The sequence below is a fragment of the Copadichromis virginalis genome, linkage group LG2, assembly GCF_057382275.1.
Source record: "Copadichromis virginalis isolate Kocher_CV1m ecotype Utaka linkage group LG2, C_Virginalis_male_GT1.1, whole genome shotgun sequence".
NCBI lineage: Eukaryota > Metazoa > Chordata > Actinopteri > Cichliformes > Cichlidae > Copadichromis > Copadichromis virginalis.
In genome coordinates this window covers 1,640,318-1,667,490 of record NC_140619.1, presented here as the reverse complement: position 1 = coordinate 1,667,490, position 27,173 = coordinate 1,640,318, and the positions used below count along the sequence as shown (strand labels likewise).

General features: G+C 43.6%; 1 protein-coding gene across 4 annotated transcripts; it reads left to right on the top strand.

Annotated features, from left to right (window-relative positions):
• Positions 1-420: 420 nt before the first annotated feature.
• Positions 421-23,016, top strand: pcdh10b (protocadherin 10b). 4 transcript variants are annotated; one of them, XM_085467359.1, is made up of 5 exons: positions 421-3,220; positions 4,088-4,146; positions 4,300-4,406; positions 19,029-19,364; positions 20,911-23,016. In XM_085467359.1, the coding sequence occupies exons 1-5, from the start codon at positions 872-874 to the stop codon at positions 20,928-20,930; spliced, it is 2,871 nt and encodes a 956-aa protein (XP_085323485.1). In that variant the 5' UTR covers positions 421-871; the 3' UTR covers positions 20,931-23,016. The 4 variants fall into 4 exon arrangements, with proteins under 4 accessions (XP_085323485.1, XP_085323483.1, XP_085323484.1 ...); XM_085467357.1 differs by having other exon boundaries at positions 421-3,385; XM_085467358.1 differs by having other exon boundaries at positions 421-3,385; positions 19,029-19,186; positions 20,911-23,011.
• The last annotated feature ends 4,157 nt before the right edge of the window (positions 23,017-27,173 follow it).

Sequence of the window (27,173 nt, the reverse complement as noted above, 5' to 3'; positions counted from 1 at the left end):
CACGTGAATGCTGAATACATGCATATCACAACATTTGCATGCATTAACCTGGCTCGCCCAGCGTGTCCTCGGGCTCACACAGGCTCTGCCACCAAGTCAACAAGTGCTCCACTCTAATCACACCCTGGTTCATTAGTGGTGCACTTTATAACGGACGAGTTGGGAAGGGCATTACGCACTTGAGAAATAAATTCCTTCTCGCTCCTGTCCCCTTTTCTCTTTGCCTGCAGGCAGGTATCCTTAAGAGAAGTCAGTCTGCGCTCAGAGGGAGGTAGAGAGATACAGAGAAGCAGTGAGGGAGACGAAGGCCGAGCGGACGAGCAACCCCAACAGCCAATCAGGAGAGAGCTTTCCGCGTGATTTACAGCTGCGGGGGCTGAGAGGGGAGGCGCGACTCAGGGAAAAAAGCAAACAGTTGAGTGAAGAGCATCAGTGGAGAGTGGAGTGGAGGCGGCTGCAGTGAGGAACAGGACGCCGAGAGGAAAGAGACAGCCAGAGTCTGCAGTAGATTTCATCACTGAAGACAGAGTCGTATGTTTTTCCTGTGGATTATAATTTATGTTTCCAACTTTCAGCTGTCTGAGATTCTGCGCTTTACTGGAATGTGCGCTGAGGCTTCACCTGGACGCATGTGCGAAAGTAACAGAGCCAGTTTTTAAAAGTGAAAAATATCATCGAGTCCTTTGGATTCCTGTCAGAAATGAAATGCGCCTTTTTTTAATCCCACAGAGTTTTCCGGACCTCTTGTACATTTACAGAGACTTTACGCATTTTGGAGACTTTACGCATTTACTGTAATGGGTGATGTAAACTGACATTTTTTCACTAACATATATGATATTTTTACCCAAGTGCACTTGTTTTCACGGCGATGATTGTGCTTTTGCTTGTCCTGTGCATCGCGGATGGAGTGCTCTGTCAGATACGCTACTCTGTCCCGGAGGAGGCGGACCATGGCACGCTGGTGGGAAATATTGCCGAGGACCTGGGTCTGGACCTCACCAAGCTAGCCTCCCGGCGCTTCCAAGTGGTGCCCAACTCTCGGACACCCTATCTGGAGGTGAACCTGGAGAACGGGGTCCTGTTCGTTAACGAGAAAATCGACCGGGAGCAGATTTGCAAGCAGAGTGCGAGCTGTCAGCTAAACATGGAGGTGTTCTTGGAGAACCCATTAGAACTATTCCGGGTTGAAATCGAAGTGGTGGACATTAACGACAACCCACCCAGTTTCCCGGAGACCGATATCACGGTGGAGATCTCAGAGAGCGCCACTTCGGGCACCCGCTTCCCCTTGGAGAGCGCGTTCGACCCGGACGTTGGCTCCAACGCTTTACGCACGTACGATATCACCACGAACAACTTCTTTTACCTGGACGTGCAGACCCAGACGGACGGGAACAAGTTCGCGGAGCTTGTGTTGGAGAAGCCGCTGGACCGGGAGCAGCAGACGGCGCACAGGTACGTGCTAACCGCCGTGGACGGCGGTCAGCCTCCGCGGACTGGCACCGCGCTGCTGGTCGTCAAAGTGTTGGACTCTAACGACAACGTGCCCGTGTTTGAGCAGCCGGTGTACACGGTGAGCCTGTCGGAGAACGCGCCGCTGGGCACGCTCGTCATACAGCTGAACGCCACCGACCTGGACGAGGGACTGAATGGAGAAATCGTTTATTCATTCAGCAACCACATCTCCAGCCGCGTCAAAGACCTGTTCTCTATAGATTCACGCACCGGGCGCATCGAGGTGCGCGGAGAGGTGGATTTCGAGGAGAGCAGCCTCTATCAAATCTTTGTTCAGGCCAAAGATCTGGGACCAAACGCCGTGCCCGCGCACTGTAAAGTCCTCGTCAAACTCAGCGACGTGAACGACAACGCACCGGAAATTACTTTCAGCACTGTCACGGAGTCGGTGAGCGAGAATGCGGCTCCCGGGACCGTGATCGCGCTGCTGAGCGTCACGGATCGGGACGCAGAGGAGAACGGACAGGTCCACGTGGAGATCCTCGGCGACGTCCCGTTTAAACTGAAATCTTCCTTTAAAAATTACTTCACTATAGTCACCGACGGGCCGCTGAACCGCGAGCAGGCGGACTCCTACTCCGTCACTGTGGTCGCGCGCGATAAAGGAACGCCGTCACTGGCCACCAGTAAATCCATTCGAGTGCAGGTGTCAGACGAAAACGACAACGCGCCCACGTTCACACAGCCCGTATATGACGTGTACGTGACAGAAAACAACGTGCCAGGGGCGTACATACACGCGGTGACGGCCCTGGACCCGGACATTGGGCAGAATGCTGTCATCAGCTACTCCATATTAGAGTGTGACATCCAGGGCATGTCAGTCAAAACCTACGTGTCAATCAACGAGGAGACAGGCTATCTCTATGCTCTCAGATCATTCGATTATGAGCAGCTGAAGGAGTTCACGTTCATGGTCAAGGCCAAAGACGCAGGGACCCCAGAGCTCTCCTCCAATGCCACTGTTAAAGTCATCATTGTGGACCAGAATGACAACGCCCCGCTAGTGCTTGCTCCCCTGGGAAAGAACGGCACAGCCAAGGAGCCCCTGCCTCGCTCTGCTGAGCCAGGCTATCTGGTGACACGTGTCGTGGCCATGGATGCGGATGATGGAGAGAACGCTCGTCTGTCCTACAGCATCCAGAGGGGAAACGAGAATGGCATGTTCAGGATGGACTGGAGAACAGGTGAACTCAGGACTGCGAGGCGGGTATCGGTCAAGCGAGACCCCCATCAGCAGTACGACCTGTTGATTGAGGTGCGAGACCACGGCCAGCCGCCTCTGTCCTCTAGCGCCAGCGTGCTGGTGGTGCTGGTGGACAGTGTGGCTGAAGGCCGTGGCGGTGGGGAGAAAGGCGGGACCTCCAAGGCAAAGGACAGCACCCTGGACCTCACTCTCATCCTTATCATCGCCCTGGGCTCCGTCTCCTTCATCTTCCTCCTGGTTATGATTGTGCTGGCTGTGCGCTGTCAGAAGGACAAAAAGCTTAACATCTATACTTGCCTGACCAGTGACTGCTGTTTTGGCTGCAGCTCCTGCTGCTCGCGGCAGGGCAGGGCCCGCAAGAAAAAGCTCAGCAAGTCGGATATCATGCTGGTGCAAAGTGCCGTTAACGTCAGCGGGGCTGGCACAGCTCAAGTCCCTGTGGAGGAATCTGGGAGCTTTGGCTCCCACCACCAAAACCAGAACTATTGCTACCAGGTATGTCTCACTCCAGAGTCTGCCAAAACTGACCTCATGTTCCTAAAGCCATGTAGTCCTTCTAGGAGCACAGACACCGATCACAACCCGTGTGGGGCCATAGTGACAGGGTACACAGACCAGCAGCCTGACATCATATCAAACGGCAGCATTTTATCAAATGAGGTAAGAGCCCCTCTCCTGCCTGCGGTTTAAACCTTTCCATCTGAGTTCCTCCGCATGCCTAAACCTGATTCATGTCCCCTTAGACATCTGATAAGAATGAAATATAAACCAGAGACATTCAGGAGCCATTTCATCCCCCAAATTTCACTTCACTGGCATGCTAGCTCCTCAGATGGGTGTTACTGTGTGCCGATACATCAACTGTAACACAATGTGATAGAAAATGAAAGCAGATATGGAAATGAGAAACCTTGACTTTTGCGATCCTTAAACAGCAACGACTGCATGTTTATGATATGCTTCCACGGCTGATAAATTAGAAAAGGTGTATAAAGACAATGTATGTTGGCAAAGAGGCTGCTGGTGGGTGTGGGAGTATAATGGGTGTATATGTGTGCGTGAAGCCCAGTCACCCAGGATTAAATATATACTGTTCAAAATGTTGGATCTCTGGGCTGCTGCAGCCTACATAGGTGCGCTACTTCACCTTGCACCTTGGCAACATGTCTGCAGAGCTTCCCCTCCCTGTGGGATGGAAGTCTCCACTGGTGGAGATGAATGACACATGTAATAGTTACGTCAACTCAAAGCTGTGTGGGTTGTGTCGTCTCTGGCTCGATGGATGTAATGTTCTTTTGTTTTTCTGCTGCTTTGTTCTCTCTACATAAGGAGACGCACTAAAAGCTGCCCCTTCTCTTTCAGACCAAACACCAGCGAGCTGAACTCAGCTACTTGGTCGACAGGCCGCGACGTGTCAACAGGTAAATATGGAAAAAGCCCTTCTACCTGCTCTTCTACCAGCTGGTCTGCTTCTAGCTCATTTGCTGATATCTCCCATTACTGTGATGCTGACATGGATTAAGAAAAACAAAGCGAGGTCGTCTTTCTTTATTTTAATGTTCTCTTCATTTCAGTTCAGCCTTTCAGGAGGCCGACCTGGTCAGCTCCAAAGACAGTGGCCACGGAGACAGCGAGCAGGGAGACAGCGACCACGACGCCACCAATCGAGGCCATTCGTCTGGTAAGTGCTGGCTTTGTATGAACTCTTTGTCTTCTCTCTGCCCCTCGGGCATCTATAGATCTGAGGAGGATCTGCTGATTAGCATTGTGGTCCAGAAGCTGCTCGTCTCTCCACTGTTGAAATCTGGCAGCACATTGTGCAGGGCTGGAAAAATGAATGCTTATTTCTAAAGGTCATCATCATCCACAGCCAGAGTCTGAGGTCTTTTAGCTGTTGTGTTGTGCCTGGGTGGGATTATCGCTTAAACTCTTGCACCAGAATCAAACCTTTCCCTGTGAGCCGCATCCAAGTGCTCGCTCCTAAAGCCGACACATAATATTTGTTACTGTGATGTTTGCCGTGTGGTGATTGAATGTCTTGAGTGAGGCTTCCACTGCTGTTTGTAAATATGTGGCGGCGTTAATGAGGATCCTGCTCCCTGTGAGCGCGGTCACTCGGTGCTGCAGACCACTTGACGAGGTGTGATGGGCTTGTTAATGAGGCTGGGCTCGCACTGGAGTGCTGGGAAGCCGACCAAATAGGTTGTGGCTGTAGCAAACAAACCGTGCAATTCATCCGTTCATTAGATTAATTAATGCACTTATTCATGCTGTTACTCTCTAACTGCACGCCCCCCCTGCTTGTTTTTTCCTCCCTTCCATGCACGGGCTGTTTTTCTCATTTAATTCTTCCCTGCCTTACAAGAGGACCCTGCTGATGTATAAAAGCTAGGTTTAGCTCTTTATTTGGTGCCCACTGTGGATGAGGTCTGCCACTTCCAGTGTCACCCCAGTAGGCCTGGTTTACATGGAGCTCAGTGACAGAGGCACGCAGAGCCGGACCCGTCTCTGCCAGCACGGCCTGACTTTACACAGATACCCTGCTGCACCGTCTTTATTTTTCCTTCTAATCTGCTTTATGTGCATGGAGGTGTACTACTTTGACTTTATTAGCATGTGCACACTCTCTGATGCGTTTTACTGACAGGAGATGTTCTTACATTTCACGACTGTTCCAAGAAACAGACAAACAGGAATAAATAAAGACTTCCTGAGCTCAGATTGCATGATTATATAAACCGTGCTGCGTGCTCAGAGTTGGTGAGTTAGTGGAGATTAACACAATTTGTTGTTGATTTAAATAAACTGGACCAGCACACAGTGACCCGGGGCCTCTGTTCCGATTTCTCCAACTTGCTTTGCTTAGAACTTAATTCATGCTAATTTATGTTCATGTACGCTCCACATGTGTGCTGATTATCAGCTGAAACAATGAAGCATGTCTGTGATTTAACAGATCACGCTTAGCTTAAGCTGCTGTTGCTGTTTGTTAGACCATGCTAGCATCATATGTTAGCCTACCCATACAGTCCCTACTCTGGATGGTCCAGCACGTCCAGCTGTGAAACAGCGTCCCATACCCTTTGCATACCCTTGGTGCGGCAGATAGCATGAGTTACTTTGTTGCAAAGCTTAATGCCTTTACCCAGATTATTTGCTGTGCATTTAGTCGTTGTTTGATTAGGATAATTGATAGCACGGCTTAGAGCGCCATCATTCTGCGAGCTAATCTAGTTTGTCAGTAGTGAGGCTGCATCAGTGTTTAATAAATCCACGTGTTAGCTTTCCTCTTGGCTCTCACAGACTTCATGAATGCATCACCTTTTTCTCTTTCATCTAGAGCTGGGCGATATGAGATTTCTTCATATCACGATATGTTTTTTTCATTTCAGGTGATAACGATATCTATCACGATATCAGCCAAATAACTATATTTGTAAGATTTAAATGTGCCGTTGCTCACAAGTAAAATGTGAAATAATCAGCAGCTTGTTTTTAAATATTTATTTCCCATAATAAGTTCAACAGGGTAGATGTACTTAAGGAACATGAGACTTTTTCAGATAAATAAAGGCAAATATTGCAAACTACACAAAAGGCAGCCGCTAAAGCGTTTAAGTTTCAAAATAGAACAAATAAGATAAGATAAGATAAGATAGAACTTTATTAATCCCTCGGGTGGGTTCCTCTGGGAAATTCGACTTCCAAAAAGCACAGCAACGACCGAAGTTACAGTTACAGAATTGTTATATATATATATATATATATATATATATATATATATATATATATATATATATATATATATACACATATATATATATATATATATATATATATATACACACACACACACACACACACACACACACATATATAAATACAGAGACAAATATAAATAAAATATACAAAGGGGATAAATAGAATAAATAGGAATAAAAAAATAAAAATACAAGTGAATTGCACATTTCAAGTATTGAGTCTATTGCACTGTTGACTATTTACAAAAAGTATTGCACAAGGTATTGTACAGTGAGGTGCAGAGGCACTACAGCTTAGTTGTTCCCCCCTCCTTTGTCCTCCTGTCTCCCCTCCCTCTCCCCTCCAGAGAGGAGTTAAACAGTCTGATGGCGTGTGGGACAAAGGAGTTTTTAAGTCTGTTAGTTCTTGTCTTGGGGAGAAGCAACCTGTCACTGAACAGACTCTTCTGATTGTTTATGGCCGTGTGCAGAGGATGCACGATGCATGAAACAGACTAAATTGTCAATTCCACTTAGAAATAAAGTATTAATTCTAAAAATAAATCTTAGTTTGTTTTACAGAAGAACAGACAAAACTGACTAACTTTTGTCAATATCAAATAAACTGAGAACTAAAAGGAAATTCTCAATCTCTCCTTGTTGTATAGCTGAGCTTTTCAAACAGTTTTAACAGTTACTTTAGTCTGACAAAAGCCGAATGACGAATTAGCGCTTCCAGTCAGAGACTGAGGCTACGTCCACACGTACACGGGTATTTTTGAAAACTGAGATTTTCCGTTTTCGTTTTAAAAAATAATCCCGTCCACACATAAAGGCAGAAATGAAGGAAAACGCTGCTATGAACATGCCAAAGCAGCAGGTGGCGCTAGATTCCTAACTGTGCAGAAATGTTGGCCAATCAGAAGTCTAGAAGCCTCGGTGGGAAAAAGTAAACAAAGCTGGGGCATAGAAGCAGAACCGAGTCGTATGTGTGGAGGGACAGTAACTGTGTGTATATGTAAGCATTTAAACACTGCAGAGAGTAGAATTAACAGTATTGTAGAAATTCATTTCACCGAAACAATAACGTGGCGCACAGTGTGACGCATGCACCAGTTTATTGTATTTCCAGACTTGCTTTCGGCACAATTTACAGTGCACGCTACTCTGTTTTTGTCAGACTTGAAATAGCCGAAATACCTTCACACTACGGAACTTCTATGTATGGAACGCCAGGACTGCCATAATGAGTTAATTAAATACACCATTAAATAATTAATTAAATGTGGCAATAATTAATTAAAATTGGAATTAATTAATTAAATAAATAGTTATGACACATGTAATTAATTAATTATTGACACATTTAATTAATTATTTATGTATTTCACATTTTAATTAAAAATTGACACATTTAATTAATTATTGACACATTTAATTAATTATTTAATGATATATTTATTTATTTCATTTTGGCAGTCCTGACGCCTGGCTCTCATCATGAAATAATTTTATCTGTCAGCCTCACCCATCAAACTCAGGGGGCGGGGTTAACGCTGATCGAGTCAAAACCATTGCTTTGGCCTGGTGGCCATTGTTTCTAGCACACAACAACCGGCATGTGGAAGCTAACAGAACTGAGCTTTGAAAAACCCTGTTTGTGTGTTACCAAATACCGTTTTAATATTTTTTTAGCCGAGAATGTAGTGGTTTAATCTTCATGTGTCTGGTCGGTTTGTCAAGATACAGCCTCTTTGCAAAAGTGTTTCGATGATTTCGGAGATGTCGTCCCAGTCTCACGGCAAAGCGTGGGATAGACCCGCTCGCCTCGCAAGCAATCCCACCGACAAAGCGCAGGCCCCGGTACACAGCTGTAGTAACCCCCGCTGACTTCTTTTACTGAGGTTATATTTATCGGTGTTTTATTTCCTGATGTTCTTATGTGTCCTACGTGTTTCAGTCGCCAATTCTGAATTATAACTAACATTAAAAACATGTTTAAGGAGGAGAAAGTGCAAATAAATCTGTTTAACATCTGATCTTTGGGTTTTTGTTCAGTAATCAGCGTGACCTGTGTATAAACACATAAAAGAGATAACGTTGGTGTTTCCGTCATGTAGTAACTGCTGGCTTTAACTGTACAAAGGTTGTTCGACACTATGAAACACATACAGACTTCATGATGTTCGGCTAATATTTTTATTGTGAATATTAATCATGCTGACCTCGCTCTGTACACCACGCAGCGAGGTCAGCATATCCACGATATCCTCAGCTCCATGAGTTAACACAAAGTTTCCCAGCTGACTATCTAACTGCCAACTATTCCAGAGACGTGAAAATATACAGCATCAAGAAAAGTGTAAGAGACTCAGCAGCAGATTAGAATAACAGTTATACATTTAATAAATCACCAAATGAATCCAAGAAACGAGCAAACCTGTTCCGACAATTTGAATTTGTATTCCCTCAGCTGCAGACTCGCTGCTGTTTAAATGTTTGAAAAGGAAGATTAGATATAAAGCAAACATCAAACATAGACTCAGTCTGCCTTCACATTTGATATGAGGCCAGCACGTATAGTGGCCTCAGCAGGCTATTACTGAAATACACGTGCTATATCATAAACTATGATATAAACAGGGAGGTCCTATTAACATGTTTAGTTTTAAAGGACACCTTCCTGCCTTTAGTCTCATTCATGAGCAGTATTAGTTTTCTTCTAACATCCAGAAGTCTGCACGATGTGTTTCATAGTTTGTAACAAGCCTTTGACAGGTAAACATAACATGACCGAAAAAAAAAAAAAGAGAGAGAGAGAGAGTGTTGACATAAGAAGAGAAAATGCTCTCAATTATGGAGACAGGCAAATGGTTCATTTATGTTTGATGTGTGTTTATTCCTCCCTAAATATCGTCGGTGAAGTTCGCCATGCACGTCAGATTTTCCTGCGCATTTTTATACGTCTGCCAACAGAGAGAGAAAAAAAATCACATTCTAACAGACAGCTGGTGCTTAGAATACAGTTGAATAACTATTAAAAAACAGATGATATTTAGATGATAGTTCAGTCTAACACATGTGCCAGTGAACCATTAAACGTCTGTGAAACTATGCAGTTATGAAACGTAACTTTAACCTCAGCCAAACCGATTTGCTCAGTTGTAAATAAAACAGCGAAGTAAACGTGACCCGACAGACAGAACCTGAGTGAATGAAGTCCAGCGTTTAACCACTGAGAGCTAAAACTCAGCTGAGGTTTGAAAGCTGTGTGCCGGTGATTGGACATCAGCCGCTGATAAAGCTGGCTCGCCTATAAAGTGCTCTGTAAGGAAACGAGCTCCAGCAGCTCTGCGCTCGGGGAAAATACTATATTTACTTATCTTGTGCAGAAAAATGCGCTGACATTGCGTTATATCGAGCACCGGCTGCCCAGTTAAACTGTGACTATCACCAGGTAACTAGGCGTGTTTCTTGAATTAGCAGCAGGTGTTAAACAGCTGACAGATGAGGAGGAGGATGCATGCAGGTAAACTGAGGGTCTGTTGAGCTGATCGCTGGTTTCGTGAGAAAAATGTCAGCTCGTTCTTTATGTTACAGAAGCACAGAGACACAAGACCAGGCGGAAAGAGACGATCGTTCGGTGAAAATGAGAATCTGCGAATGCAACATGTGGAACACGGAGAGTGGAATATGTAAACAAACCGGTTAACGTAACCCCCTCGGTGCACTCTGCATGCTAACTGTTAGCAGAGCTAGTGAAATCTCTGAAAACATCTGAGCACTTTTGCAAACATGTTCTATGTTGACAACCTGACCAGACATACGTCGCGACATTCGCGGCTAAAACACTGTTAAAAGTGTAGCTGGTGACAGAAAAACGGGGTATTTTAAAACTACACCACCACCATTGCTGCCTGTGATTTGATCTGCATTCTGGGATAACTGGCTGCCCCAAGTCTACACAAGCAATCGATTTTCTAGGATCGACCTGTTTTGACTTACTTTGCACGGCAACCAATCAAATGTTAGAGAAGCTGCATGGGCAGCGTTAACCCCGCCCCCTGAGTTTGATGGGTGAGGCTGACAGATAAAATTATTTCATGACGAGAGCCAGGCGTCAGGACTGCCAAAATGAAATAAATAAATATATCATTAAATAATTAATTAAATGTGTCAATAATTAATGAAATGTGTCAATAATTAATTAAAATGTGAAATACATCAATAATTAATGAAATGTGTCAATAATTAATTAATTACATGTGTCAATAATTAATTAAAATGTGAAATACATAAATAATTAATTAAATGTGTCAATAATTAATTAATTACATGTGTCAATAATTAATTAAAATGTGAAATACATAAATAATTAATTAAATGTGTCAATAATTAATTAATTACATGTGTCATAACTATTTATTTAATTAATTAATTCCAATTTTAATTAATTATTGCCACATTTAATTAATTATTTAATGGTGTATTTAATTAATTCATTATGGCAGTCCTGGCGTTCCATACTATGGCTCTTCCGTTCGACAATCTCTCCGGCATTGGAACCATCATCTGTTTTCTCTTCGGTCACGCTCGGTTGATTTTTCTATAGGGCTGGGCCATATTATACCGTTCACGGTAATACCGGTATAATGTTAGGCAACGATAGGAAAATGAAATATCGCGATAGAATGGGAGTAAAACGCGCATGCGCGGTGCCTTTGTTTTCATACGCACATGGCCGATTGTTGAGTGAAACAGATGAACCAGAATTGGTTTGTAAAAATGGTGCAACTTCCGTGATGTGGAACTGGTTTGGTGTTTGTCCGTCAGATACACAACAAAGCACATTTTTTTGCAGAACATGCAAGCGGCCGTCGTTATTGTCGTATTTGTCGGACTAAGATGCTCTTAAATCTGGGAGTAATCTGGGTCCTAAACTCCGTATGCTTCAGGTCAAACAACACTGCAGCATCACTTAGAGTTAAAAACTGTCTAAATTCTTTCATCTTTAATAAAACGATCAGCATTGCTGCTTTACCAGGTGTAACTATAAAGTTTAACTTCCAGGCATCCATGAAAACAAAAGTTATTACATTTAACGGAGTTAGAAGTTAGCAGGAAGCTAGCGGAAGTTAGCTCGCTAGTTTCGCTAGTTACCTAAGCATGATATAGCATGTTCTGACTGAGAGATTTCTGAAAAAAATCAAACGTACAGCTCTGCTATCACTTCCAACATAAATGAAGACAGGAAACTAAACAGCAGTGACGTTTGTAGGGTTACTGAAGTTGGGCTAGCTGGTATATAATGATGTGCTACGTGATCGCTAGCGACACAGCTATGTTAGCATAACATAAACAGTGAAGCTGGAGGACGAACACTAACACTTTTCCACTTATAAAAGTTAACGTGAAGGTTCATCATGGTTAGAGACAAATGCAATCGCATGGCAGGATGCTGTAAACGGACCAAACTTCAGTCAGGAGAACAACTGAGATAATCCATCCACAACACGAGGTTAGTCATTAATATACTGCAACAACATGGGAATAGAGCAGCTGCCAGAGAATTCAACATTAATGAATCAATGGTACAGAAGTGGAGGAAGCAAGAAGAATGAGTTTAATAAAGTTTTATTTATCTGACTGCTTTGTTTCCTTTAATGTGCCTTATAATCCCGTGCACCTTATGGTCCGAAACATACGTACTGCACACTGCAGTTTAATGTTGCAAAGCACCTCTTTTTAACTTCAGTGGATATTATACATGGTTATGCTCAGGATATGTCAGCCCATTTCTACTGGAAATGCCTTTTGGTTAAACTTTCAGCAAGGAATTTGCATTTGCACTGTTAAATTTTTATAAAGCTTTAATGTACATAAAAACCAGCTTCTTGTTTATGTGAAAATAAATGGAAGGTTGTCTTTTTGCGCTAGTAATGTTGTGGAGTTGTATTTTGTCTCGCATCAATTATATCGTCGGTTATATCGTTATCGCAAATTTTCAAATGTATATCGTGATAAATATTTTTGGCCATATCGCCCTGCTCTATTTTTCTAGTCAGCACACTCATTTCCTCCATTACCCGCTGGCTGCTTCCCAAACAAACACATGTGCGGCTTGGCACTTGTGCTGTACGTAACAAGTCACGCGACGTGACGCTGCGGCTGTGATTGGTTCGGCTCTGCGCTACTTAATTTGGATCGGCTGACCTTTTTTTTTTTTTTTTTTTTTAAGAGGACAAGAGCGGCGAGGTCTATCGCGATAGCTTAATTTCTCTATCGAGTAAAAGTTATATCGCGATACATATCGTTATCGTTCTATCGCCCAGCTCTACTTTCATCCTTCCTTTCTTTCTGTGCAGTCAGAGTTATAGGACACGACTGATTTCATTTACCTCATAAAATACTATATCTTCACCTGCTGGAGGCTGGAGGCAGGCCCAGTGTTCATCATTATTCTCATATCCTTTTCTTTTTTTTTGAAGCCGTTGTTGTATTTTTTGTTGACACGGTGATTTGTGTTCTTCTTCCTGTGGTTAGCTGCTTTGTCATGCCAACATTTTCTGCTGCTTCAGGCACTCAGCTCTGTTGTTCTCTGATCAAAGGCCGCTCCGTTTTTCCTCATCAAGGATGTAAAGAGACCAGACGTCACCTGTAATGAACACGTGAACCGGCTGAAAGAGCCGTTTAACTCAAACAGGATTTTGTAGCATTGGAGACAAACTGGTTACGTTTGGATCGAGTGTGGAGGAAAAACTGCTGCTCAGATCAGAGCGGATATCATTTTCGAGGTATCTGAGTGCAGCGTTACAGTCACGTGAATATACACTTATGAGTGTGTGTGTGTGTGTGTAACCATGGCTGTGATATAGTCCAATCAGAAATGCAGACTCTGTTTAACATTCAACGAGCTTCCTTGACTGCTGTCATGTTTATTATCACTGCTGCAGTTTACACACAATCAGAATTGGTCTGTTAAACTATTCTAGGATGAAATGAATGAGTTCTTAATTGTGTAATTATCCCCTTTCTAACACGCCAAGAATAATGAGTCACATTTGAACAGAAATAGCTGATTCTGTCTGACCAGCAGCCAAAAAAGCCCAAAGACATTCAGTCCTCAGTGTCTGACGGTGGTGAAAGATCCTTTAATGAAACAAGAGGAGGAATAACTTTGTACAAAATTTAGCACAAGAAGAAAAGGGGGGGGGGGGGGGGGGGGCTTTAAGTGGTGGAAATGGATCGAAAGTTAAAATGCTTCAAGCCTTTGTTGGTTATTGGAGAGTCTTTACCTCCGCCAAACGTGGAGCCGAGAAGAAGCTCAAGTATTAAACTATCACTGAATTACAATACATGTGAAATACATATGAAGTCATAGTGGCATTTATTTTAAATAAGAACACATCACATGTTTGCTGGGTAGCTCTGCATAAACGACTTTATTTCTAAATATGTGAGTTAATGAGTTCATCATTCATCTGGAATTCATCCATGAATATCATCTGGATTTTTTTTATTAGGGCCCAATGCAATACCACCGTATTATTATTATTGTTATTGTTGTTGTTGTTGTTGTTGTTGTTGTTATTATTATTATTATTATTATTATTATTATTATTATTGTGGCAAATGTATTGGCTTTTTTGAGGGCCTAAAGATGCTCAAAAACTTAAAAGTTTTGCACATGCATCGGGTCTGGTGAAAATGTACATATGTTCATGTTTTCAGACATGGGCGGGGCAAAATGGCTCAATAGCGCCACCTAGAAGAATGAAACAATATAGGCCCGGGCTGGGTATGATGTACATGTATGAGATTTTGCACACATATCTAACATCAAGAGGTGCACATTTCCAGGCGTTAGTTTTGCAAACTCCTCCTGGGGAAATGTGAAAAAGCGAATCTTTAGTGATCCATAAACATTATTTTGGTGTAATTATAAAAAACTATAAAGCAGATGAGAGACGAGCAGAGGGAGAAGACTTGAGTCTGCAGTTTATTGTCTTACAGCTGGATGTGCTCTCTGCCTGCTCGGTTGTTTGGCACTAAAACCATTTGGTTACCGTGTGTTGTTATTGCTGCCCCCCTCCCATCACAGCACCCACCACCAAGGAGATGAGGTGTTCCTGAGATCCCAGCACTATCTGAAGTATTTGACCAGCAATAAAAGCTTTTATATAAAATGATAATAACATCATTATAGTGTGTTAGCAGCTCGTTATGACACAGTCCACGCATGTTAAAATAATTTATAAAATAGTTGTTTTTTATTTCACAAACTGATAACATAGATACAATTTTAACATTACAAATGTTAATTTAAATATTTAATATTTAAATTTCCAAAGTTTAATTATGTATCGAATAGGGGTGGGGGAAAAAAATCGATACTGTGTAGTATCGTGATATTTTGTTTGCTAATAATGTATCGATACAGGGACAGCAGAAATCGATATTTTGTTACAAAAAAAGTTTTTGTGCTCTGACTTCAGAGCATGTTGATCCTTTTTCTGAGCAACAATCCTGACATTCCTTCACTGTCCAAATGTGTTTAACTTGTTTTTGGCAGCAATAAACATGACAGTTTACTTATTTTATTTTAAGACATGTCTTATTTTAATTAAGTTTAAAACTTTTTTATTTAATGTAAAATTATATTTTGTTTTAATTTACTTCCAAATTCTTCAGTTGCTGAAGGGGCTGCATAGTTTTCATATTGCATAGTTCAGAATAGCTGTAATTGTACCAGATGGTTGCATTCAGTTCAGTTGGACTAGACTGTAATACAAACCGTTCAGTTTGTCAACAATAAAACTGACTGAGATGAGAGAAAGACTGAGTGCGAGACTTTGTTATTAGATAAAATGAATATTGATAAAGTTTACCTTTATGTACAGAATCTGAATATCGCAAAATATTTTAAAAATTGCAATAATATCGTATCGTGAGTTAAATATCGTGATAATATCGTACCGTGGGATGTTTGGTGATTCCCACCTCTAGTATCGAATGACAGCCTGCTTGTGATTCACTGTGTAAACTCCTGACATGACTGTGAAGAAACCACATGAACCTGTAAAAGATGTTTGGAAGGAGAAAGTTGACTGAGCTTAGTACTTAGCACCAGTATTAATATATTATATTATGAGTTTAAGAAAACAGAGCAAATGTGGGTTCAGTTGTGAGGTTTGAATTCTCCGAGGCGAGACGGCTGAGCAGCTGTGGATTCAGACCCTCTGGGACCACTCGTCCACGTTTCCAGTCCTGCTCCATTTTATCAATACGGCCAATGTCGTGCACTCGGAGCAGATCGAGTCGAGGCGCTTATCCAATTTTCAACCCCTCCTCCACCCCCGCCGCATTCCCGTCTCCCCCCCTGCCGAGATGAATTTCTCCTTAGGCCTGCCGTTCACGTTATCACCGTGGTAACAGCTCGCTGATCAGTAATTCATTTTTCAAACCTCTGCATACCAATTACCAAATGAAGGTTATTATCGGGACTTTGCGTTTGCCCTGTGCGAGCGGCGTTCGGAATGCTAAGATGAGACGAGGTGTCAGAAGCAACGAGGGTCAGCTCGCTCCAAGAGCTCGCTGCCCTCCCTCCCCCGTCTCCTCGCTGCTCCTGCTTGTGTGTGTCTTAGTGTGAGACATGTTGACATAGTTCTTCTTAATCCTGCGTTGAAGTGGAGGCCAGACACTGACAATTTTCTGCGAGCGTGATTTATGAAGCTTCTTTCAGCTGCAGAACACAGGCGGAGGACGCCGTGGAGAGAGAAGAGTATCACCTGCAACCTTTATTCACATTTTAAGCACAGCCCTGTGTGTGTGTTTACGACTGCCTCGTTCGACAGGGGAACGTGTAGTTTTGAGAAGATGTCGTGACGTGGCTCTGTGGCTGAATCCCCCTCGCCGAGGCCAAACGCCACATTTCCTGTTCCTATTTTGAGAATTAACACAGCGTCCATTTTGTAATATAAGCAGAGCTCTTCTTTCCACGCTGTGTTTTTGCTGCTCACAGTGCAACGCTGTCTGCGCGAGCAGGTGCACTGATATAGTGTGTCAGCACTGCTTTGCCTCGTGGCTGCGGCTCCATCAAAGTGTACAATAAGTTGTTTCCTTCCATGTAAGAGGCCGTACTAAAGCCTCCTGCCGTGGTATATTTATGGCACGTTGCTTAATATTTAATAGGAAACCCTCTCGTTAGGAGACTGGGCACTTTTCCAAGTTGCTAGTGACAGCAAGCCAAATTAATCCTCTTGTAACAAAGCAAATTCCCCCTTTGCTGACCGTTAAGGACACAGAACAAAATGCACACACTCTGCTTACTGGGATGACAGCAGTCTTAGCCAAATAAGTCTGTATTCAGAGGGATTAGCAGCAGATAGCCTGAGCTGGACATTTTAGCCCCAAACAGAGTCAAACACACACACACGCAAGGATTTAGGCTTCGAAAACATGCGTCCGCAAGATCTGGGCCCAAGTGCAAAAACATTTGGGGCAGCAAACACACAATTTGGCTTAAGGCTTACAGTTGGCCTGCATAGCTGCGCTTTTCATATATGATGAACTACAAAGGATGCACTTAAATCGACTGGTACCTGTAAACTCTTCAGTGCTTTCATCCCATGTTTCAGCACCTTTAACCCAACATTCGCTACAACGATGCATCGACATGCAGACACGAGGTGCAAACACCACCCGCTGAGCCATCCTGCCTGTTTGTACTGCAAACACATGATGGGTCTTTGTTGTTCCTAAAAACTGCTCACCCACTTTGAATGGATGTAGACGCCTGTTAAGTAAATATGGCAGAATGTGCTAATAATGATAAAGACGGTGACTGACCGTCCACTATATGTTACACATGTTCACCGTCCTGTTGTCTTTTGTCATTTGTGATGTGCTTGAGCCGCTTGAGACAAATTGCCGATTCCTTATTTTAGGTGCAAGCTCAGGTTAAACATCTGCTGCTGTTTGACTCGATTAGTGTTACAAACACTGAAAAACCTTTTGGAACTGAATCACCCTGAAAGCATCCACTCAGTGTACCCATGCAGTGACACGAGCCGGTTGTTCTTCTGATGTCAGAGTAAAAATGTAAAATCGTTGTGGAAAAACAGACCAAACAGAGTAGGTTTGGCGCAGCATTGCAAGCATGCTGCAGTAAACTCTGTAATATCGTCCTGTACTGGGAGTCCACATCTCCGAGGATCTCACCTGGACGACCAACTGCTCCAAGCTGGTCAAGAAGGCTCACCAGCGCCTCTTCTTCTTGAGGACCCTGAGGAAGAACCACCTGTCCTCAGACATCCTGGTGAACTTCTATCGTTGCACCATCGAGAGCATCCTGACCAACTGTACAACAGTCTGGTACGGGAACTGCTCTGCCTCGGACCGGAAGGCGTTGCAGAGGGTCGTGAAAACTGCCCAGCGCATCGCCGGAGCACCACTTCCTGCCATAAAAGACATCTACAGGAAGCGGTGTCTGAAAAGGGCTGGGAAACTCATCAAAGACCCCAGTCACCCATCACATGGACTCTTCACCCTCCTGCCCTCTGGGAGGCGCTACAGGAGCCTCCGGACTAAGACCACCAGGTACCGGAACAGCTTCTTCCCCACAGCTGTCAGACTCCTGAACTCTGCCTCCTGACATCTGACCCACGTTAACACATGGACTGAACACACACACACCCACAATGGACAACTGTACCCTCAAACACACAATAATAACATGGACTGAACCACCACTCACAACCACCAGCACTTTATAGCCTCTGTAGAAACTATCTACACCCTCACTTATCTTAACTGCACTACTGTATAGCTCTGTGTAAATAATCATTCTGTACATTCGATAATTTTTAATCCTACAACTGTTTACAACTTGCATAGTTCCCATTTCTGTATAGCTGTATATCTCAGATTCTGTAAAGTTATTTATTTCATATTTATATCCTGTTCATAGCTTGTACTCACTACAGCCTGTACATACTTATAGTTATAGAATATTCACAACATACTTCATACCGTGTACATTATAACATACCATAATAGACCCATTTCTGTAATATACTCACATATCTATATTATTGCTAATATATATTGTAATATATCTATATCACTAAAGCACTTCTGGATGGATGCAAACTGCATTTCGTTGCCCTGTACCTGTGCATGTGCAATGACAATAAAGTTGAATTCTATTCTATTCTACTGCATCATCATGTCTGAACATCAGCGTGCAGCTGTCGCTCTCGAAGCGTCACGGCTAAACTCAGCTGAGAAGCTGTTTGTTTCTTGTGATGAAATCTTTATGAAGCTGAATGTGTTCGTACTGAAGCAGCAGCAGCGGAGCCACGTTGTTGATGGCTGTGTGTCAGCACAGGTTTCTTTCAGTCTATTGTGCAGCAGCTTTGATCTCAGTGCTGGGAAACAGAAAGGAATCAAAGAGCAGCTTCATAATTGCAAACTCTGAACATGTCAGATCTGGTTACAGCTTGTGCGTGCACCGTTTTGCTCGTAAAACCTTTAATTTCTTCTCCCCGCCCCCTCCCCTACAGGCGCTGATCTGTTCTCCAACTGCACAGACGAGTGTAAGGCTTTGGGCCATTCTGATCGCTGCTGGATGCCGAGCTTCGTGCCCTCTGACGGGCGCCAGGGTCCCGACTACAGGAGCAACCTCCATGTGCCCGGCATGGACTCGGTCCCCGACACAGAGGTATTTGAAAGCCCAGAGCAAACGGCCGATAGATCATTCTCCACCTTTGGCAAAGAGGCGCCTCTCAGTTCCCAACACCTCCACCAGCACCTCAGCCACCACCACGGCTCCTTAGAGAGGAAAGAGTTGGAAGCATTTCTGCCTAGCTCCAGAGCACCTTATAACCCGGCTTATTTAAGTGAGTATTGTGTTTTGCTCTGGCTGCCTTGGAGCCTGCCCGGCTCTGATCTGCTGATCAAATTAGCAGAAAAAGAAACGATTGGAAATTGAATTTTCTTCCTGGATTGGCTTGTGGAAGCTAGCGTGAAATTCATTTTAGATTTGACCGCTGTTCTCTCAGCCCTCTGTCAGAGTGTTTAACTAACTCTTCCCTCTTTCTCAAGCATCTCCATTATCTCCGTCTGTGACCATCTTATCTGCACACACACATGCAGCGCTGTGGTCTTTGGGCCCTTTCAAACAATAAATGCCAAAAGCAGTTATGATCTATAAGGTTGCTTTGATGTGGGTGGAGACGTTAGCGTTATGGGAAGCGAGACACCGGCCCTCTCACGAACAGCTGACAAACGACTGTTTTTAACCAGAGAGAAGAAGAAGGACAGACGTGGAGCTGAGCGTCTCATTCGTATTCGGCCGACGTCAGCTGGTTGATCAAAAACCGGTTTCACATAATTAAAGAGAAAATAAAGCAGGAAAAGGCCCATTTTTCTAAACTGCTGTTCAGAGGCCACAAACAGATCTGTCCTCAATCACTGAAATTTGGTGATAATGCTTAATTATAATTTTGTCAAGCGGCGCCTGAAGAGGCGCCTCTCTCATCATCCGGCACAGCTAGCTGGAATTATCAGAGACCCGCTGCTTTCCTCGTGCCATCATTTAAAACCACAGCACGCTGTGGGAGCAGCAGGAAAAAGGCCTTCTCCCTGTAATTAATATTTTATTCATTGGCTGCTTTTCCTCGTTCTGCAACAAAAGTTGTTCGATGTGAAGCAACCCACTGCTCACATTAGAGCGCTGTCGTCGCTGTGAAAGGCCGCGTGCAGTGTTTGCACACAGGATGGGGTCAGAGGGCAGTACAGCACGAGGACAAATACATGAACAGGTGCTTGTATTTATAGTAATGATGTAGTTATGATTATGGACCGTTGCAGCAGCAGTGTGTGAAATAATAAAGCAGTAATATGAAGGTAAAAGTTGCCTTTCAGCGGTTTTTCTGCTGCAACTTGAAATGATTTGAACAAAGACAGTCGATGTGCGTCCGCTGTAAGCTGCACAGCGATTAGCTGCTCTGTCCTCGCTGTTGGTTCAACACTGAGGCGCACGGGAAGTTGTTGGAAGTTGTTTTGTCCTGTGTGTTTGTTTGGGGGGTGGGAGGAGCTCTCTAATCTCATTAAGTCAGCCAGTGATACACAAAGACCCTTTTGTCCCGGGAGGTGCAGGCCTGGGTGTGGTGTGCAGGGGGGGAGCATGAAGGAGAGGTTAGAGTGCAGACGCTCCTTTTGTTGGTGTCCTAAATAAACTGGCAGGATTCACTCTTCCCCCCAGTGCCAACATTCCCACAACACCCCCCCCCCCCACACACACACACACACACACACATGTTATCTATCAGCATTTAGCTGACACGCCGGTGACTGTGTGAGTGAGGCCGTGTCACTGCTGCTCTGCACGCACACAGATACCGACACACAACTAACCGGCTTCTGTGTTTTCTGTGCTTGCAGCGAGGAAAAGGCTTTGCTAGCTCCTTCCGCGTGGACGTACCAGAGACTGCGTGAGTTTGCACAATTTCATCGTGACGACCAAGGGTGTAAAGTTTTCAGCCCATTTTGTCCTCCACTGCCCTCATCCCTCCTCGCTCAGCAAAAACACAAAAAGAAGAAAATTTAACATGACTGCAAACAAAACGAAGAAGAAAGAAACACAAAGGAACAAAACACTCGGAGCGCTGCCGGGTTTGACAGAGACGGTGGGGAGGCTGCGGGGGAGGAACACAGGTGGAGGAATCGCCTTACTGGAGATGGCCGTTGTCTCAGCAGGACTGAGAAGCTCGCAGAGGACGAACGATGGCGACCCCCGTCACTGATCCCTTCATCTTTTTCCACTCTATGTGTGCCTGTTTACAGCACTGATGTATACATCTGTGAGGATAATGAAGCCAGATGAAGACTGCTCATGAACTACGGAAGGCAAACCCAACTGAGAGCCACCCAGAAAAACCACCACTCAGCCCTTTAGGCGTCAGAGAGAGACGCCAAGTTGTACAGGAGAATCTTTGTGCATTTCAGATGCAATACCACTGTTTTAGATTTTTCTATTCTTTTTGTGTGGTCAGGTCAAACTTTGTAAGAAAAGACTGTGGGCAGATTTTCAGTTTGTTTTATTTATTTTTTTATTTATCCGTTTGGTTTCGGTTCAGCAGCCACACGGCGGGCTCAGACCCAGTCGGCCCACGTTGTTCTGATGCGTCAAGTAGTTTCTGTCACGTGTGAGAAGTGTTTATTGTACTCTTTTAAAAGTTTGACGCTGAATATAAACCTCTCTATATAAATCTATCTATATCTTCTTGTTCTGAAGGTGTGCTGCTTGTCGGCTGGTTTCTGATTCAGAGCTTTGATCTGTTTGCTGCCCCTGAACAAGGTCGCCGGTGTTTTCACAGCCGGAGACGTAAAAAGAGACAGAACAGCCTTAGCAGATGTAAAACTCGACTTCTTATTGTTTGACATCATTTCATTATTTTTTCCACTTCAAGGTATTAATAAAGAGCATATCTATAAGTAAAATGGAGGTAATAATTTAGACTGAATCCATGGTAATTCTGTGTCATTGTAACCAAAACTTTTAAGGGTCCATTTGTAAAGGAGTGCGACAAAAACACCATCAAATGCAAAGAGTGATGTACACGGTGCAGTCCAGTTTCTCTCTCACACACTGCAGACACAGACACACTAATATGCCGACAATAAATGACAAAAGTGGTAAAAACGCCGTCTGCGTTTGTTTTCGTGTGTCCTTGTTGTGAATGTGAACGCTGCTTTCTGCTCATTCCATGCATCATTTGATGCCTAATTAAAATACAGTATCAGGTAAGGCAGACCTGCCAAAGTAAATAAGGGAGATAAAGCTGCGTTTATTCAAATGATCTCAAATGAATGTAAGTCCGTTTATCCTCGGGCCGAAGGATTCCTCTTCAGGAGGATCTCTGCGACCAGGAAGCAAATTCTAAATACAAAGGAACATTATTACGATTACATCCAGTGCTCCCTCGCTGTAACCGCGCTGTTTCATTTTTGGTGCAATGTTTTATTTTTTAGCGTATTGTGTTCTGCGTCCTGATTGGCTGTAGACCATCTCGTGCCGTGTCTCCTGTACAGGACAGAGCGCGTTCAGCTCGTCACATTTACATAAATCTTCGATCGCTAGCAGTGTGACTCTGAATTATTATGATGAGTGAAAAGGAAACATTTACGTCAAACTTTACTCATCTCGTTCTTCTTGCTTCCTTTACTTCAGCACCATTGATTCATTAATGATTCCTTGATGTTGGATTCTCTCACAGCTGCTCTATCCTGTGTCCTGGACCTGAAAACAGGGTTTGATCTTTGGTTTCATTCTATAATACTGGACTTATTTTTCTAAGAAGGTTTGAACTTTGAGAGTTTAAACAAGAGAGAAAAGTGTGAAAATGTTCCTGCTTGTCTGAGAATAGAGTATAAAGTGTGCAGTGAGGGGTTTTACAGCCTCAAACATCTATAATAATTGTAAAAAATAAAGCTGGTTACTTCGCAGATTTCAGCTATCGCGGGTTATTTTTGGATCGTAACTCCGGCGATAAACGAGGGGCCGCTGTGTTATAATTAAAATGATAAGTATGTGTGTTTTATGTCAGTTTGCATTTAAATGTTCCAAGAGCTTATATTTAAATTATCACTGAGATCATTTTCAATGTGGAGACGAGTGAAGTGTTTTTGTTTTTCTGCACAGTTGCTACAAATTTTAATATGAGACAAAACTGAATGAATGCAAAAGGCAGCAGCCAAACCCACCTGACATAATAAGGTATATGTGTGTGTGTGTTTAGCCTTCTGTAAAGAACATGCTACCTCTCATTAACTCTAATTATCAACGATGAAATGAATGTGTACAGCTGTGAGGCAGATTGACGAATGAGTTTGGGGTCAGACTGAAGCTGTTTGGCCGATGATGCCACAGTGCCCTGCAGAAGGTGGTGGTTTATCACAGACCTGTCGTTTGGTTACACGGTGGAGCTTTTTTAAAGCTTCAAGCAGGAGGTTTAAGAGCCCGTTCAGGTAAAACACTTTGGACCGAGCTCAGTGACCAAAGCTTTCCAGCTCTAATCTAAGCACAAACCAGCACTCAGGATTACTTTACCAAACACACAATGACAGGTGAACGTGAGCTCGATGCAGTATTTTTAGTTTTTGAAAGAAAAAACATCAGCTTTATTGTCCTTCGTTGTCATGTCCGCTCATTTTTAATCCACTTGTTTCTTTTCAGCTCTGCAGATTTAGAGATCTCGCTGCATGTTTTCATCAGACTGAAGGAGATGTTGAAGCTGTAATCCAAGGTAGATTATAATATTTACAGATGGTGATGAATCAATAACAAGGTAGACATCAGACTAAGTAATCTGCAGGCTTAATCTTCCAGCACAAACTGAATATTCATTGATTTGTTCATCTGCCATCAAAAAAAGAAGAATCTTTGTTGGTGCAAACTACAGGGTGGGCCATTTCTATGGATACAGCGTAACAACATGGGAATGGTTACGTTGAAACCAAGCACACCATTGTTGTGACATTACCAATAAGTCTGATGTGTCACATGGCCCTCTTCCTATTGAAAAAACAAAAGTTGTATCCAAGTTGGCCGACTTCTAAATGGCCACCATGGTCACCGCCCATCTTGAGGAGTTTGCCCCTCACATATACTAATGTGCCACAAACAGGACTTTAATATCACCAACCATTCCCATGTTATTACGCTGTATCCATAGAAATGGCCCACCCTGTACAAATATTCCAAGCAAACAGGGTAAATACGACAGAAAGTCTCACTTTGTAGGCTTCAGAATGAGAAGTGAAAAATAGGACGACAAATAGCGAGTTGGCTGAGTGTGAAGCACTGACCCCGGGCCTTTTGTTGCTGCGTAATGAGGGCAGAGCTATCAGAGCAGCGCCATTTAGATTGAGGACAATAGTTGAAGGAAGAGCAAGTTCAGTATAATCATATCTATTTTCTTGTTAAATGGAAGCTATTATTTTTGACCTCCACTCGACGCTAATCTCTGTCACAAACCAAAAAGTTTTAATTTCCATGTGCGTTTGTGCACACTCGGCTCCAAATGAGAAAAACCATTAGAGTATAATGAAAGATAAATTAAGAACAAAAAGGAAAGGCTTACAATTCCCCAAACAAATGGGAGGATTCGAGGAGAGGCAGACGGTAAAATAAAGACGCCGTCGTCTCTCCTTCTATTTCCGGTTGGGCGGTGGGTGCGGGTGAGGAGGTAATTGCATAGCAAGTTTCAAAGTCACTGGCTTCACAAAGGCAAAGCGGATTAGAAGCCAACACTGAACTTTTTGTGTCAGAGCTCTCCTCTATTGCAGATGCTGCCGGACATCAGAAGACGAGTCGTCACAGTGAGTCGGGGCTTGAATTCCCTGCTGAGGAGCACGGGTGGAAATGGAAGCACAGGCGGGTGGATGGTCTGTGTGAAGGTTGATTAGAGGCTCTTCAGATGTGGCTGAATGAATGATAGACTTTGGAAAAATCACATAATAAGAGATTTTGGCAGCTAAAGAGCTTTGCTCCTACTTTAGGCTCCACGCCCTTGGATATTAAGCAACCAATCAGGTGACAGTAGGCGCGCTCCAAGTGCATTCGCCTCATAGCTGCTCATAGCCTTCATCACGTTACTGTTACCAAGGGGTTCTGCACTGAACTGGACCTGCCAGCAGTGTTTGTGACTTTTGGAGCATTTCTTTGTTCTTTGGTCCTTTTACACAGTACAAGAGGGGATTAAAGGCACTAGAGTTGGCGACCTTTTGGTTAGCATGAATAAATCAAGGATGCTATTTCTGCACGATTTCACCAATAACAATAACACAGTTTGACCTCAGTCCAGCAGTTATCACTAACACTAGCACGCTGTTATAAACAGGCATTAACTGACAGAAGTTCTTCATTTGGAGTCCTCGTATTGATACTAATATTAGTGATTATTATATTTAGGGACTCATTATTATTCTCAAATGCAAAAAGTAGCTGGGAATGAAAGTCATGGAACAAGCCAATCACAATAGCTGCAGAGTGCACTGACATGGGGGTTACAGGTTACAGAGCTGGTCACAGAGGAGCCTAAAATAGAAACATACTGGAAGAAAAAACTGAGAGCACCATGACAAATGTGTCACTTTCTTCATCGTTGGATTTCCTTTATTTTATTGTAGGTTTATAACCTGTTCAAAAGAAAGTGTTTTGGTTTGGACGGACATGTCTTTGTAAAACTATCGACACACTGAATGACAGGTTCCTTTTACCTCAGTATGTGGAGGAAAAGTCTAATTATGTCACTTTACTGTCACTCCATATATTGCAGACATAAAATAAAACAAACCCAGCTTTACAGGGTTTTTTTTATTACAATGAAAAATCTTAGAAATCAATCAAGGATTTTCCTTTTTTTGTGTTCTTGTAAATATTTTGTATTTTTTCTCTCAGTGGAGGATTTTTTGTTCTTAACTAAAAGCCTAACGTATTCTGTCATTGTTGATGTGGTCATAAAACAAGTTCTTTTAATCCACTTCCTCACTTGCTTTGTAAAGACTGTGACCACTTTGGTTCCATCATGAGAATAAAGTTAAATTGCCATTATAAGTAAAATATATGACGTATAGTTTAAGAAGTTCATTTAGCTCGGCTCTGGGAGAGCATCAGGACCAGGGTTTCTGACTATTATTGCAGCCTTATACGAATTAATTAAATTAACAGCAAGTTTTTTTCTAACTGAAAAATAAAGCGCCTCGAGGCGTCTGATGTTGTGATTTGGCGCTGTATAAATCAAACTGTTCACTGTGCTCAAGAGGCCTCAAGAGTTCAGGAGTTCGTCTTGTAATCAGAAGGTTGCCGGTTCGAGCCCCGGCTTGGACAGTCTCAGTCGTTGTGTCCTTGGGCGAGACACTTCACCTGTTGCCTACTGGTGGTGGCGCCAGTGTCCGACAGCCTCGCCTCAGTGCGCCCCAGGGCATCTACAATGTAGCTGCCATCACCAGTGTGTGAATATGGGTGGATGACTGGATGTGTAAAGCGCTTTGGGGTCCTTAGGGACTAGTAAAGCGCTATATAAATACAGGCCATTTACCATTTACAAAGTGACAGGGTGCACTGAGATGTGTTCAGTTCTGTTCCACATGTGTGGATCTGACCTCAGTGGATGAATTAAAGAGTCTGACAGCAGCAGAAGCAACAAGCTCCTGTAACGCTCCCTCAGACAGCCTGGTTGTAGGAACCTGTTGCTGAAACTGCTCTTCAGATTGTCCAGTGTGTTATGGAGGGTGCGAGTCATTGTCCATGATTACCAGCAGTCTGTCACTGATCACCTCCTCCAGGGTGGAGAGCTTCATGCCAACAACAGCCTCGGCCCTCCTGATGGTCAGTCTGTTTGCGTCCTTTGCTTTGACGCCTGCACCCCAGCACGCCACAGCAAAGACGATGGTGCTGCCAACAACAGGCTGATAGAACATATGGAGCAGCTGCTGCAGACACTGAAGGATCTGAGCCTTCGTAGAAAGTAAAGCCGGCTCAGAGCCTTTGTGGAGGCAGCGTCCGTGTCGGCAGACCACTCCAGCTTGTGATCCAGTTGATCTCCCAGATACTTGTAGGATGTGACTATTTCCACATCAGTCCCACTAATGCAGACAGGAGAAGGTGGGGATCTGTTTCTGCAGGTGGTTCACCTCACACC